Consider the following 16,511-nt stretch of genomic DNA (forward strand, 5'->3'; position numbering starts at 1 on the left):
ATGAAATCAATTGTGTGTTATTGATTTCAGTGAAAGAAAGGTCAGAGGCAAAATAATTTAGCTTTAAACATAGTCACTATGTATCCTTGTTTAATATCAAATAAAAATAGCTTTGTAAAATGTAAGGGCTGCTAAACTTGGGAAATAAAATTAATATTGATAAATATTTTAATGTACTGGAAAATACAGAGAGAGAAATGAAACCAAGATATGGTAAAAAATGTATATAACATTCAACAACATATATAGTGATATTTTGTATATGAACATTTATTATAATTAGCTTTTAAAAGAGATTTCTATTTGAGTAATTTTTAATTTTATACAGCAAAATTGACTTTTAAAGCAAAACAGACTATCATTTACAGTCGGAATTATCATAATGGAAAATATGGTATAAATTAACATGATTTACAAATATTTATACAGACTATTAAATTAAAAAATAAGGCAGGAAATTTTATTTGAAATTAGCATAATCAGAATATATATCAATGAAATCTTGTACCACTCTGTAGCAGAATTCATACTGTTCCTAAAAAAATAAAAAAAGAGAAATTCAGATTTACTTCAATTGTACATTATGATTAAGTTGGAATAATCAGATTTAGATAAATCCATAAAGTGCAACATATTCTCAATTGGACAACAGCAAGTTTATGACAAAACAAATAATCTACCCCGTTGATGCTAATTTTTGTATTTCTGCTCTTTGCACAAAAGGTTTTTATGCTCAATTTTATTAACTTGCAAGTTTCATAGTCTTCATTAACTGATGCTATTTGTATGTAACTGAGCCTGATAGTAGCTTCAGGGAGGATGCTGGAACTGGAACTGGGAGGTTGAAATAGAGGAGGTCCACAAGAGGCTCTCTCTCAAAACTTAGTAGACATCTATAATGTGAAAGAACTTGCAAACTACTGAGTCCAATCCTGCTAAGTGCAAAGTACACTTTGGGAGGTGCAAAGCATCCTCAAATCCCACTGATGTCAATAGGAGCTCTGCGGTGATCAACACCTTCCAGAACTGGGTTCACGGTGCCTTTCAAACAACCTCAAAGCACCTTACAAACTCTCTATGCATAGATATTATGATTATTAAACAATTATGTTGTAGTAGCACATAGAGGCCAAGTGCAGCCCTGTTGAATTCCTGCCCTAAAGAACTAAAAATAAGAATATTCTCTCTCATATTTATACTTACACACACACAGAAACCCAATCCCAGTTACAAATGAAATGCACACCTCCCAATCATAAATAAACGAGCCATACTGGGTCAGACCAAAGGTCCATCTAGCCCAGTATCCTGTCTTCTGACAGTGGCCAATGCCAGATGCCCGAGAGGGAATGAACAGAATAGGTAATCATCAAGTGATCCATCCCATCGCCCATTCCCAGCTTCTGGCAAACAAAATGAAATGCAGTCACTTCTGGGTAACAGTTATTTAGCATACAGCAACAGTATATATTTTCTCCTTGTTCTCCCCAGTGATAACACTGACCTCACCTTTTTCCAAGGTCATAGACCCATAATACAGTGTTTCCCAAACTTTTGAAAGCTGAGTCCCACTCCAGAAAAATGAAACCAATCCTGCCTTGAAATGCTGCCATTTGCCACTAAAGACCTATCCATCTTATATGTATATATCTTCCACTATCCTGTATACTCAAAAACAAAACAGTGTAAAACTTTAGACCCTACAAATCCATTCAGTCCTACTTCTTTTTCAGCCAATTGCTAAGAGAGACAAATTTGTTTACATTTACAGGAAATACTGATGACCACTTCTTATTTACAGAGTCACCTGAAATTGAGAACAGGCATTCACATGGCATTTTTGTAGCCAGCTTTGCAAGGTATTGATGTGCCAGCTATGCTCAACATTTATATGCTCCTCCATGCTTTGGCCACCATTCCAGATGACATGCTTCCATGCTGATGATGCTTGTTAAAAAAATAATAGGTTAATTAAATTTGTGACTAAACTCCTTGGGGGGAGAATTTTATGCCTCCTGTTCTGTTTTACCTGCAATCTGCCATATATATCATGTTATAGCAGTCTCAGATGATAACTCAGCACATATTCGTTTTAAGAACACTTTCCCAGCAGATTTGACAAAACGCAAAGAAGGTACTAATGTGAGATTTCTATGGATAAATACAACTTTCAACCCAAGGTTTAAGAATCTGAAATGCCTTTCAAAATCTGAGAGTGACGAGGTGTGGAGAATGCTTTCAGATGTCTTAAAAAAGCAACACTCCAATGCGGAAACTACAGAACCTGAACCACTAAAAAAGAAAATCAACCTTCTGCTGGTGGCATCTGACTCAGATGATAAAAATGAACATGTGTCGGTCCGCTCTGCTTTGGATCGTTATTGAGCAGAACCTGTTATCAGCATGGACGCATGTCTTCTTGAATGGTGGTTGAAGAATGAAGGGACATACGAATCTTTAGCGCATCTGGCACATTAATATCTTGCAATGACGACTACAACAGTGCCACGTGAACGCCAGTTCTCACTTTCAGGTAGCGTTGTAAACAAGACGTGGGCAGCATTATCTCCTGCAAATTGTAACCAAACTTGATTGTCTGAGCGATTGGCCGAACAAGAAGTAGGACTGAGTGGACTTCTAGGTTCTAAAGTTTTATGTTGTTTTATTTTTGAAAGCAGTTATTTTTTGTACATAATTCTACATTTGTAACTTCAACTTTCATTATAAAGAGATTGCACTACAATACTTGTATTAGGTGCATTGAAATGCACTATTTCTTTTGTTTTATATAGTGCAAATATTTGTAATAAAAGTAAATATAAATATGTACACTTTGTATTCTGTGTTGTAATTGAAATCAATATTTGAAAATCTGGAAAACATCCACAAATATTTATATAAATGGTATTCTATTATTGTTTAATCATGATTATTTTTTTTAATTGCATGATTAATCGCGATTCATTTTTTTAATTCCTGACAGCCCTAGTTTTGAGATTACTGTTTGTAAGGCACTTTGAGACTGTTGAATGGAAAGTGCTAGAAATGCAATGTATTGCTATTATTAATTAAAGTTTGTAGCTCTCCAGGATTCTGTGCTTGATGTTTGTTGAAAAACTATCTTCAGATAGTCATAACTTTGTTAAATAAATATAACCTAAATTCTTCTAATGTTCCGAAGGCACTTCTCCTCTGTGAGAACTAACTGCAAGTCAGTTAGATGTGTTTAAGCCATTTTTTAGATAAAATTATCAACATTTTATTTAAAAAAGAACTAATGTATGTCTTTTTTCACGATCACAAGAATGTTCCCATGGATTTTTTAAAAAAAATCTTTCATAATCCCCCTCCCCCCAAACAAACAAACAAACCAAAATCAGCAGTTCGCTAACAACACACAGCAACTTTTACCCCAAAATTATTTCTTAGAAAGCCTATTACAAAATAAAATAGAAGTTTATAATGAAACACCTCTTTCAACATAAGTATATAGTTGTTAAAAGTAGTCCCATAATATATTTATTGCAGCTAGTAAAATGAGCCTTTGTTCTCTTCCCACCAGAACATTTAGAAATCTTACATCATTAGACAAAGATTCTTATTGTTAAATATCATACCAGTGTTTGCACCATATGTGGCCTTTGCATTCTTAAGCTCTTCACAGCTTGAAATACATCTAAGAGCCCTTCAGCCTTTACTCGTTCCAGAACATTGCTGAGTGCTATGAATGTACCTGTTCTTCCAGCTCCCGCACTGCAAGACAAACATATTTCTTTTGCTTAACAAAATGTCAGGACATACCCATCCAAATTACAATAAAGAGCAACAAAGATACTTTACATAATAATTAATGCAGAATATTCAAGTACCGTTATTAGCAGATTAAAAGTCTCTTGCTTACTAAGTTTATTGCTGTCATATGCATGGCATACCTTTCCATGTTATAATCAAGAATTAATAAAAATGAATTCTCAACCAGGCCAGTTCTGATAAAGTCCTGTTTTCTGCGAACACTTGCATGCTTATTTATACAAGTGAATAATTCCATAGAAATCAAATGCACTACGTGTGCATAAAATTAAGCACGTGTATACAGTATATGATTGTAGAACTGGGGCCATAGTCCTGTAGACTTGAAATGTTTCTAATCGGTATTTGTCTCCAAACCAATTGAAATTTATGGTACTATCACCGTTATCTTTAAAGATTTGGGCAAATTCTTTGTTGCTTATGAAAGGGAAGACTTGTGAGTAACTGAATCATATTACATAGTACACCATCCCCAAACATTCCTGTCAATGAAACTAATTCCTAACCTACACTTTATTATTCTAGCTATGTGTCTCTCTTGAACAGTGATGGCTCATTGTTCCAAATTATGTGATATGATGGAATTGATCTGTATTGGTATTTTTTTCCTTCTTAACCACTTTTCTGTAAGCAGGAAATACTTCATATTTGATTGTCCAACAAGAAAATGTGGTTGTCCCAGTTGTCAGGCTCTGGCCTTATTGCTGCTGCAGCTGTGACTGTCTAAAGGCTTTTCCCTGCATAGTTTGTTTTGTTCTGGACTCCTTTACCAGGGTTTCTCATTTTTATTTTCTTATTTTTAGTGTGTTTGACTCTCATTTCGTCTAATAGATTTAGCTTTATCCTCAATTTAATACAGACTAAAATGTTATGGCTGCTACCAAGTCTGAAGCTAAGAATCAGAACTGATACTCCATATTATATATTCAAATAAAAAGTACAGTTCCTAAATCCTATTATGGATAAAATCCATCTAATTTGAAATCTAGCCCTGATCATGCAGAATAGCAATAGGTTAGTCCATATCTGCTGTTGCTGTTGAATGCACAAAGTGACTGTGTCCACTTTCTACCTTTACACTCGCATTTCCCTTGTTTTTCAAATTTCAGCAGCTGATTAGATGTTTGCTGCCATTATTAGTGAAAATAAAATAGGGTGGAGCTCCTTTCACTGCCATTTGATTAATGACCATTTGACCAATGTCAAAGATGAGTTTATATTTTGTCTCCTAATTTCACTATGGTTCAGAGTAACTAGTTACAACTAGTAGAGGCCAAGTAACAGTGATTAGGAACTGTGAGACACACAGCCACAATGCAAGAATAGTCATAAAAACCTGGATGATTCTGGGAATCTGTGATGAAGTTAAATGAAAGACAGAAAAGTTTAATTCATGTCCCTAAACCAAGGATAACTACAAAATAATTCATTATGTTTGAATTTTTAACATATCTTAATCATTTATAAGCAAGATGAATTGTAATCACCATCAACGGTCATTGCTTTTACTTTATTTCCATCAAATAAGAAATCTTTCTGATAAGCAGGTCCTTATGAAAAGATTAAGTACAAATGCATGTATCCTCAACTGGATACATTAAAGTCTAGTAGGAGGCAAAAGTGAACAAGTAAAATGTATTAGTTGTGCAATTCCCTATAGAAAACTACTTTCATCAGATTAAAAGCAGCTGCAAAATCTAAAAAGGTTCAGATTTATATGTAATTAGCCAATCCCTAGAAAAACTGTCTAAAAGGTTGGTGAATGACTCCTTCTGGAATAGGTCCATAGCTGGAGGAAGATGAAAAAATGCTACAAGAATATTATAACATGAAATACTTTGTAACAGGGCTTTGGAGCGGAGCCTGGAGCTGCAGCATGGAGCAGATCCGGAGCAGTGGAGCTGCAGGTTTTTGCCTGGAGCTGGAGCAGAGCTGGAGCACAGCTCCAAAGCCCTGCTTTGTAAACATGTACACAGAAATAGTTAAATATGCTACTCATTCCCTTATGTCTAAATGGGCAAAAAAAGGAAGAATCTCCTTTTATTCTTCCCCATACCATCTGTCCTCCCACCCCCAACTTGAGAAATACTTCAGGCAAAACACCACACCCACACATTTATCTCTAAAAAATTATTTAAGTGTGATTACATGTAGGTTCAACTTCCCTTAGAAATGTAAGATAAAATATATATGTTGTATGGTTTACAGTACAGTACTCTCCCCTTCATATTTGTTCTTCCCTCTTTTCCTCAACAACCCTTTACTGAATCTAAAGAGGTTTAAAATAAAAAATCTTTTAGGATGATGGTCTCATTTAATTTGGCTCACAGAATAATATTGTTTCTTGAAGGATGTAAGAATCAAAGACAAATGAAAACCTGATGGGGCAAACTGATGTGGCTACAGAAATAACCCATTGCAGGGGGGGTCCTTAGACTCCACTACAGCCTAGAAGAGAATGCCACTGCAGGTGAGAAGAAATAAAGAAGAGAAAAACTCAGGCACCTATAGAGAGGAAGAGACTGAGAACAGAGGGCAGCTACAAAGACACTATGAAGGACAAAGAATTATAAAAACTGTCTCTAGGCAACACTCTTAGTAAAAACCTTAAATATTAAATAGTTTGATATTTTTATTATCTGTTATAATTGTTGTGGTCAGTCCTTGCCACTCTTAAATCTTCTGTAAATAGAATGAGAAAAATAAATAGAAACCTGTGTTCTGAAAACTGGTAATATTTAATCTAGATAGAAATACGCAAATAATACAATTTCATTTGTTTTATTACATTATTGTTTTATTTAAATGTGGAGAGACAAATTCATCCACACCTAACTTCATTAATTCACTGGACTGGTAATGTATGTACGTTGGGCATTGTATCCTAGGCAGTGAGGAAGTTCCTTAGCTTGCACTTCTTAGTTTAACGTGTGACCTATTTAAACATCTCAGCTGGATGTACATGAAGAAACATCTCACCTGATTACAGAATATTATACAAAATATACAGTAAGATTTTAGAAGTAATGGACATGTCCCTGTAACTGTTAGCCAGTGGCCAATACATCAGTATTTCTGCTTTAGAAGTCTTCACATTCTTGTTGGTATGATATGGACTATAAACAAAAAGCAACTAACAGAGTTTTTCAAAATAATCATGGCTTAAATTCTAAGATTCACACAGATGCAGAGTGAATGTGAATGCTGGAAATTCATGGTATATCTGAACAAGACACAATGGGCCAAATCCCGCACACCTCACTCTAGCAAAACACCCATTAACTTCAATGGGACTTGTACCTGAGCAAGGTGTGAAGGAACAGGCACCTCAATTCTCACTCAAGCAAAACTCCATGGATATGGTCCAGGGATATGAACCAATTCCAGCAGGAAATCTGGAATAATCTAGTAAAATGATGATACATTATTTGGATTTGTTTTAGATTTTCCCATGTTAATTGCAGTATCTTATAAGTGTGTGTTTGCTATATGTCTATTTGTGCCAGCTAAAGTCATTAAGCCCTTCTTCAAATACACATTTCAGCCCAAGGAGATTTAACTGTATCAATGTTGTTATTTTATTTTAAAATGTTATTTATAATTCTTGTCAAAGGAAAAATGTAATCATTCCAGATACATATAATACATTCATTTATGAGCTGTAGATAACAACAGGCCTTATTGTCCCTTATATGGGCTATTTGCCAAAACATGTTTGGTTCCCAAACTCAGAAGATCTGGAATACACACACACATGCATGAACGCACACACAACCATTTGCTCAGCAGCCCTGTGAATCTGGACTAAGTTCTGACCCCTCTTCTAGTGTCCCTGGCAGTGACGCTGTGCTCTCAGAGGTTCTGCTACCATATAAGACGGTTACTCACCTTTGTAACTGTTGTTCTTTGAGATGTCTTGCTCATATCCATTCCAGTTAGGTGTGCGCGCGGTGCGTGCACATTTGTTGGAAGATTTTTACCCTAGCAACACTCAGTGGGTCGGCTGGGCGCCCCCTGGAGTGGCACCGCATATATACCCCTGCCGACCCAACCGCCCCTCAGTTCCTTCTTGCCGGCTACTCTGACAGTGGGGAAGGAGGGCGGGTTTGGAATGGATATGAGTAACACATCTCGAAGAACAATAGTTACAAAGGTGAGTAACTGTCTTTTCTTCTTCGAATGATTGCTCATATCCATTCCAGTTAGGTGATTCCCAAGCCTTACCCAGGCGGTGGGGTCGGAGTGAGATGTGGCAGAATGCAAAACCGCTGAGCCAAAGGCTGCATCATCTCTAGACTGTTGAACTAGAGCATAATGCAAAGCAAAGGTGTGGACCGAGGACCACGTAGCTGCGCAACATATTTCCTGGATTGGTACATGAGCCAGGAAGGCAGCAGATGAAGCCTGAGCCCTGGTAGAATGTGCGGTGAGATGGCTCGAGGGAACATAAGCCAAGTCATAACAAGTGCGGATGCACACCGTTACCCATGAGGAGATCCTCTGGGAGGAGACAGGTAGGCCCTTCATTCGGTCTGCCACTGCAATGAAGAGTTGGGGCGATTTACGAAAGGGCTTCGTCTGTTCGATATAAAATGCAAGCGCCCTATGGACATCTAGAGAGTGCAACTGTTGCTCCCGTCGTGATGAGTGCGGCTTCGGGAAGAAGACCGGAAGGAAGATGTCCTGATATGGAAGGCCGATACCACTTTAGGGAGGAACGCTGGGTGTGGTCGCAACTGCACCTTGTCCTTGTGGGTCCACCGTGAGCGCCCGAAGCTCGGAGACTTGTCTGGCTGATGTAATGGCTACGAGGAAAACTGTCTTCCAGGACAGGTGTAGCAGCGAGCAAGTTGCTAATGGCTCGAATGGTGGAGACATAAGTCTGGTTAAGACCAGGTTGAGGTCCCAGGTAGAGGCAGGGCAGCGTACTTGGGGGTATAGGCGCTCCAAGCCCTTGAGGAACCTGGAAACCATAGGGTGTGAAAACATGGAACGGCCACTCTCCCCTCGGTGGAAGGTAGAAATGGCCGCGAAGTGCACCCTTAATGATGATACCGCTAGGCCCTGCTGTTTGAGAGACCAGAGGTAGTCCAGGATGGTGGGGATCGAGACCTCGGTGGGAGTAACATTTTGTGTTTTGCACCAGCAGAAGAAATGCTTCCACTTGGCCAGATATGTAGACTAAGTGGAAGGTTTCCTGCTATCCAGGAGTATTTGTTGTACCGAGGCAGAGCAGCGTAACTCTGACTGCAATTCAGGTGGAAGGGACTGCAGGTCTGGGTGGTGAAGTCTGCCGTGGTCCTGAGTTATGAGGTCTGGGAGAAGAGGCAGGGTAATTGTGCTGGCTATCGACAGGTCGAGCAACATGGTGTACCAGTGCTGCCTTGGCCATGCTGGGGTGATCATGATCAAGCGAGCTCCGTCCCTGTGGAGCTTTAGCAGGACCCTGTGAACCAGCGGGAATGGTGGAAAGGCGTAAAGCAGCTGGCTCGTCCACGGTATCAGGAAAGTATCCGAGATCGAGTCCGGGGAGAGACCTTGGAAGGAACAGAAAATCTGGCATTTCCTGTTCTCGTGGGAAGTGAAGAGGTCTATGCGGGGAAATCCCCACTTCCGGAAAACAGAATGAATAATGTCCGGACGGATCGACCACTCGTGAGAGTGGAAGGATCTGCTGAGTCAATCCAGAGTGTTCCGAACCCCTGGGAGAAAGGAGGCTACCAGGTCTATCGAATGGGCTACACAAAAGTCCCAGAGTTGAATGGCTTCCTGACAAAGGGGGAGGACCGTGTCCCCCCCGTTTGTTTATGTAATACATGGCTGTTGTGTTGTCTGTGAACACTGAGACACAACAGCCTTGCAGATGCTGTTGAAACGCCTGGCACGCAAGACAGACTGCTCTCAACTCTCGGACATTGATGTGCAAGGCCAGCTCCTGAGATGACCAAAGGCCTTGAGTGCGAAGATGTCCGAGGTGAGCACCCCAGCCGAGAGATGACGCATCCGTCGTCAGGGCCATAGAAGGGTGGGGCAGATGGAACGGCATCCAGGGAGGGCGTCAACCACCAGTCGAGGGAGCCTAGGAGTCTCGGGGGAACTGTGTGGATACTGTCTATATTGTGTCTCCCTGGGTGGTATACTGAGGGGAGCCAAGTTTGAAGGGGACATAGGCGTAGCCTGGCGTGCTTGGTCACGAACGTGCAGGCAGCCATGTGACCCAGGAGGCCGAGATAAGTTCGAGCCGAAGTGGTTGGGAATTTTTGTAGGTCTTGTATAATCGATATCATTGCGTGAAACTGCGGCTGTGGTAAGCAGGCCCTGGCGAGATTGGAGTCCAGAATGGCCCCAATGAACTCTATTCTTTGTGTGGAAAACAGAGTAGATTTCTCTAGGTTGATCATCAGGCCTAATTGGATGAATAGGTCCTGGACGATGCCCACGTGCCATGTTACTTGGGTCTCGGAGGCCCCGCGAATGAGCCAATTGTCGAGATATGGGAAGACATGTATGCGTCGCGACGGAGGAAGGCGCTGACTACGGCCATACACTTTGTGTACACTCTTGGGGCTGTGGAGAGGCCAAACGGAATGACCGTAAATTGGAAATGTTGACGGTTGACCACAAACCTGAGGTACTGTCTGCGCGGAGGATAAATGGCAATGTGAAAATACGCGTCCTTCATATCGAGGGCGGCATACCAGTCTCCAGGATCCAAGGATGGGATGATGGTCCCCAGGGATACCATGCGGAACTTCAACTTTATCAAGAACTTGTTGAGTCCCCGCAGGTCTAGAATTGGTCTGAGACCTCCCTTCACCTTGGGGATTAGGAAATAGCGGGAGTAGAACCTCTTGCCCCTCAAGTCCTCCAGTACCTCCTCTATAGCTCTATCATAAATGACAAGCTCCCATGGCAAGGAGGGAACGTACCTCCTGCAAGAGGATTTGCTTGTGAGAGGGGTCCCTGAAGAGGGACGAGGATGGGGGGGGGGCGAAATAAACTGAAGGCGGTATCCAAATTCTACCGTGCGTAAGACCCAACGATCTGAAGTCAGCTGGGTCCACGCAGGGAGGAAAGAGGAAAGGCAGTTGCAAAAGGGAGGGAAATGATCCTGTTAAACAACTGGTACGTCGCCCTCGAGCGCGCCTTCAAAAGTTTGGTTTAGGTCCCGTAGGTGGTTTGGCGGGGCCGTGATTCTGACCCCCTTGGTGTTCGGACTGCTGAAGTCCTGCCGCTATCTAGGCGGGGGGTAAGGGCGCTGAGGCTGGGGCCGGAAGGGTCTGCGCTGAGTCTGCAGTGTGTGCATCCTGAGCGAGCGCATGATCACCCTATTGTCCTTCACACTCTGCAGCCTAGGGTCAGTCTTTTCCAAAAATAGGCCCTGACCTTCTAAGGGCAAGTCCTGTATCATATGCTGCAATTCAGGTAGAAGGCCTGACACCTGAAGCCATGATATTCGCCTCATGGTAATTCCTGAAGCCAGAGTTCTGGCCGCAGAGTCAGCTGCATCTAAGGAGGCCTGGAGAGAAGTTCTCCCCACCAGGGCTGCAAACTCTTGGCGCGAGTCTTGGGGGACTAGTTCTGTGAATTTCTCAACTGCCGCCCAGGCATTATAGTTATAGTGGCTAAGCAGGGCTTGTTGGTTTGCCACTCTGAGTTGGAGGCCCCCGGCAGAGTAGATTTTACGCCCCAATAAATCCATGCACCTAGCCTCCTTTGCTTTTGGGGCAGGGACTTGCTAGCCATGGGGCTCCCTTTCATTAACCGATTGGACGATGAAGGAGCAGGGAGGAGGGTGTACGTACAGGTACTCGTACCCCTTAGAGGGCACCATGTACTTCCTCTCAACTCCCCGAGCCGTGAGTGGAATAGATGCTGGAGACTGCCAGATGGTATCAGCCTTCGCTTGGATCGTCCGAATAAATGGTAAGGCCACCCTTGTGGGAGTGTCAGCCAACAAAATATCTACCACTGGGTCCTCTATCTCCGGAACCTCCTCCACCTGGAGGTTCATATTCAGAGCCACCCATCTCAGGAGGTCTTGATGTCACCTTAGGTCAACTGGAGGAGGGCCCGAGGAGGATGTCCCCGCCACCGCTTCATCTGGAGAAGAGGAAGAGGAAAGGCCAGGGACAATCGAGTCCTCCGTTGTCTCGTGGACTTGGGCAATGTCCAGCTCCGGTGGGACCTGAGGGTCTGGTGCCCGAATGGGAGCGTCCTCCATAGCCGCAGGAGGGGGGCAGCTAACAGTAGCTTCCGGCTCCTGGTGCTCCAACAGTACGGAGCGTGATGGCACTGGAGGTCCACCTTGGGCTTGGTGATATGCCCAAGGCGTCCAGAAGGACCACTGATCAGGTCCTTGGTCTTGAGCCTGGGTCTCTTGAAAGACACGGCTGGGAACATCTAAGTCATGGTCCTGTGCATAGGAAGCACTGTCCGCATGGGATGACATAGATGCATGGCAAGATGGCCCAGGAGGAGCTGAAAACCCCTGAGAATGGTCTTCATCCCTGGGCAGTCTGTCTGTACGCTGCAGCGAAGAGCGGTACCAGGCGCTATACCGGTACCGGGAACAAGACCGGGATCTCGAAGCTCAACACTGGAAGGGGCTGCGAGAGGTGCGGTGCCGGGAGCGGTGCCAGGAGCTTAATCAGTACTGAGAGTACCGGGCCGGTGAACTGGGTCTTGAATGGTGCCGCGAGTGCGACTGGTACCGAGATGGAGAACGGTACCGGGACTGCAAGCGGCGTCGGGACCGGGATCAGCGATGGGACCGAGAATGCCGACAGGACCGCGATCGTGATTGGTGCCTCTCAGCGGTGCCGAAGGAGGATGGTCTCAGTAGGGCAGGTTTGCCTATGGACTGTATAACCCGCACTGGCGGTGCCGGGGGTTGAGGCAGCGCAGACTCCATCAGTGCAATCAGTTCCCCTGCCGTAGAGAAAGTCTCCGGCGTGGAGGGAATAGTAAGCTCAACCACGGCACGTGCCGGGGAGTTGTCAGGCACCGGATTCAACGGCTCTTGCAGGACCGGAATCGACAGTGCTGAAGTTGCCGGTGCCACGGCAGTTGTCGGTGCTGGGCAGTCCGACTTAGGCGGGTGCTCCGACTGCAGCGTGGACATGGAAGCCGTAGGAGTCTTATGTTTTTTTACCCGTGGGGAGAGGGAGCGGTGCCGAGCAGACATCTGGGCCGGCGACGGTTGGTGCCGAGGGGCCTTAGCGGTACCAGTGCGCTCTGGTGCCGACGATGCACTTCTCTCCGGTGCGGACTGTCTGGCGCTCGGTGCCGATGGTGGAGGAGTAAGAGCTGCCTCCATCAGGAACTGTCTAAGACAAAAGTCCCACTCCTTTTTGGTCCGTGGCTTGAAGGCCTTGCAAATGCGGCACTTATCTGTGAGGTGGGATTCCCCAAGGCACTTAAGGCAGGAGTCATGAGGATCTCTTGTAGGCATCGGCTTGCGACAGGCTGAGCACAGTTTGAAACCTGGTGAACCGGGCATGGGCCCTGGCACTGGGTGAGGGGAAGGGGCTAATCCCCGACCCCTCTTAACTATATACACTATGTTAAAGAAAATAATAAACTAACTGCAAGTATAAAAATTTGAACTATATACACAATAACAACGAGAAAACTACGAGTAGCTAGGGAGGTGGAGATCAGCTAAGCCGCGCTCCACTGTTCCAACGACCAACACGGGCGGTAAGAAGGAACTGAGGGGCGGTTGGGTCGGCAGGGGTATATATCTGGCACCATGGCGGCGCCACTCCAGAGGGTGCCCAGCCGACCCACAGAGTGTTGCTAGGGTAAAAATCTTCCGACGAATGTGCACGCAGCGCGCACACCTAACTGGAATGGATGTGAGCAATCACTCGAAGAAGAACCATCCCTTGGAAGAGGCGTGTTCAATATTGTGGAAGAGAAAATCAGGTGAATTAATGCTGATAAGATCTGCATTAACTTAGTTGCAAAAATCCCAAGGTAAGAGAGAGCTTTCAACCACTGGTCTTGCTCCCTATGCAGCCATTTGAAGCAGTGTCTAGTATGTCAGGGCTAAAAAAGGAAAATGATATTGTATGAGGTGGCACTAGATTTCCTCATGTTGATCTCTAGGGCACTAATATTACCATGTAAGACAATATATTCCAGTTTTTCCACAATTCTCACATTTCAAGTAGGGTGTATTATTTTTAAAAAAGTAGGAATAAATGCTAATTAGTACTACCTCTTTACCCACATATATACACATACTAGAGACTGAAAAACAATTCACAGACTGCATCAAAAAAGAGAGGGGAAAAATCTGGGTTACATTAAACTTCCTTACACAAAATTCTGAGATAAACAAAGTAACAAAACCATATCACCCCCTCCTCATTATCAGGTTTCATATCATCAGAGCTCTCGAGTAATATTTTATTTAAGAGGATTCTGCCTCATCATACTCAGTGAAAATGTCTGTTTTTTTCCTTCTAAGGTAATCCATATTTTGGCCAGGGAAAAAATTGCTTCTGTGCACTCTGAGATGTTTCCTCCATTGATAAGTTATTTATGAAATTGCAGAGAACATCATAACCTTACCTCCCCTCACCTTTTAAACCATCATTTCTTCCTCATCTGAGAGGCATTTTAAAACTGCAGATAAGGTAGGAAACATGACTTGGGGCCAAGGATTTTAGGTTTTCATTTTTTACTCCGGACAGTCTAAACTTTAGACATTTCCCAGTAAATCTCCAGTTACTGCATCCCTCCCTTGTAACCAGAGATGCCGCTCTCAAGAACCAAAGTAGACAGTCAGCATTTGGGAGTTCCTCTTTTGCCCTTTTTGGAGGCACAACTAAAGAAGAAAAATCACTGTCTCATGTATGAACCACCAGCACCTTCCAGCACTTCACTACTTTTCATTGCCCAGTTCTGTTTTTAAGAACTTGACTGTAATGTTTAATAAGTCATAGGCATGTTAAACAGATTTGCTCTAAGCAGTTTTTGTTTTAATTTGCAAGCAGTCTAAACGACAAACAATGATTTTGGTGATATATGAACCAGTAACGTGCCTATATTTTAAGGGATAAGGAAAGCCTATTTTTGTTGATAATAATTTGCATACAAATACAAACAGCTCACCCATGATTATTAGTGTCATGTTTCTCTGTCAGAAAAACGCATCACAGTAGATAACCAAAACCTGCTTTAACAGTTGCTACATTAGACATTTAATTTTCTGTATACAATATGATTTAAACAAAAAATTAAACTAAATACTTGACTAAATGTATGCTATTGCAGGCTGCAGAGATTATAATCAAAAGTATACAGCTCAAAAATGCAATGAGAGTGCATTCTGCTTTACAGACATAATATTCATGGATAATAATGGCTAAATTAGATCCTTCCACTTAGAAGGTGAAAGCTGAACTTCCCACAAATAAAGATACTATCTGAGGATCTGCCCCATTGGCTTCCTTCCCCTACCTTAAGCATGTGGAAATCACAGCATACCTTGGGCAAAGAGCTTCTGAAATTGCAAGCTCACACTTGCATAGAAAATTCCTAAATTCTAAAGGCTTAGCATTTAATCCTCAAAATACATGGGCTCACATTAACATACATCTTGGAAAATCAGCTGCTGGACTTTAAATGCACTAAGTGTTTTTTCAAGATTTGAATCTATGTGTATTTGAGAGAAGGTTCTAGTCATAAGCCTTAAGAATGTGAATTTCAGAGTTTTCAAGTATAGCAGCTGATTTTCCAAAATATACTCTCATATGACTCTGTGTAACTGAGAAGAGTAGAGAGATCTAAGTCTTAAGGATTTTGGAATACGGTTTTTATCATTCCAGTGGTGTTTCGAAATAAACATATGTTAAAATTCAGGGAGAAATGTGGCCTACAACGTTAACCTAATTCTTCAAAGCTTTTGTGGGTCTGAGAGGATGAAAATATTAGATGTAATATGTGGTTCTAGTTCTTTGATTTCCAACATGTTGTATTAACCAAAGGAATACTGTTAGGCAAAAAGGGTGTTTCTCCCTTATTGATTGGCTAAAACTGTCCCATATTTTACTCGCTTTAAATATCATTCAATGTCCTGACTTACTAACAGATTTCAAATCGTAGTTACTGGAATCCACTGTCAAACTGCAGAATCAGGCACTAAAACTGTTAGTGTCTACAAGTTCAGTTGGTACAGAGAAAACAAGCCTTTAGGGAAAATATGTGAAAATAACAAAGAACAAAACAAATCAGAAGCAAACAGTAGGAGATAGGAATTGCTCATTCTGTTAATTAATATGCATATTCTTAGACCAGGTCCTGAATGTCGACAGACTCAAGCTCCAAGACATGCAAATAAAGGGACTGTTAGCAAGTGTCACCACAGCGGTTTGTTCCAATGGTGCATGAGAATACAGGTCTTTCAAGTAACCCAAACCCAAATCGTAGGCTTCGTGGATCAAGACCAGTACCTTTAATTGTTCCCAGAGCAAACTGAAAGTCAGTGCACACTTCAGAGAATAAGTGTAATATGCTCTCCATCACTAACTCATAGCTGATAAGTGGGCAGCTGCATTCTGCACTAGCTGTAGCTTCCAAGTGGTCTTTGAGGGTAATTCCCTGTAGAGCACATTGCAAGAACCAATTTGGAGGTCACAAGAGCTGAGATAACATTTCTGCAGAGAGGGAAATAATCAATTGCCTATTAT

The 16,511-nt window shown here is 42.5% G+C and overlaps 1 protein-coding gene across 7 annotated transcripts in view; it reads right to left on the bottom strand.

The window, feature by feature from the left end:
- Positions 1–373: 373 nt before the first annotated feature.
- Positions 374–16,511, bottom strand: part of PTPRE (protein tyrosine phosphatase receptor type E) — a 181,654-nt gene continuing 165,516 nt past the window's right edge. For all 7 annotated transcript variants that reach the window (XM_050959414.1, XM_050959415.1, XM_050959416.1 and 4 more), the window contains 2 exons: positions 3,618–3,753; positions 374–535 (listed from right to left, as the gene is read on the bottom strand). In XM_050959414.1, coding sequence (XP_050815371.1) covers positions 461–535; positions 3,618–3,753 — 211 coding nt within the window. In that variant the 3' untranslated portion in view covers positions 374–460. The remainder of the gene's footprint in view (positions 536–3,617; positions 3,754–16,511) is intronic.

Source organism: Gopherus flavomarginatus, chromosome 6 (genome assembly GCF_025201925.1).
Source record: "Gopherus flavomarginatus isolate rGopFla2 chromosome 6, rGopFla2.mat.asm, whole genome shotgun sequence".
Classification (NCBI taxonomy): Eukaryota; Metazoa; Chordata; order Testudines; family Testudinidae; genus Gopherus; species Gopherus flavomarginatus.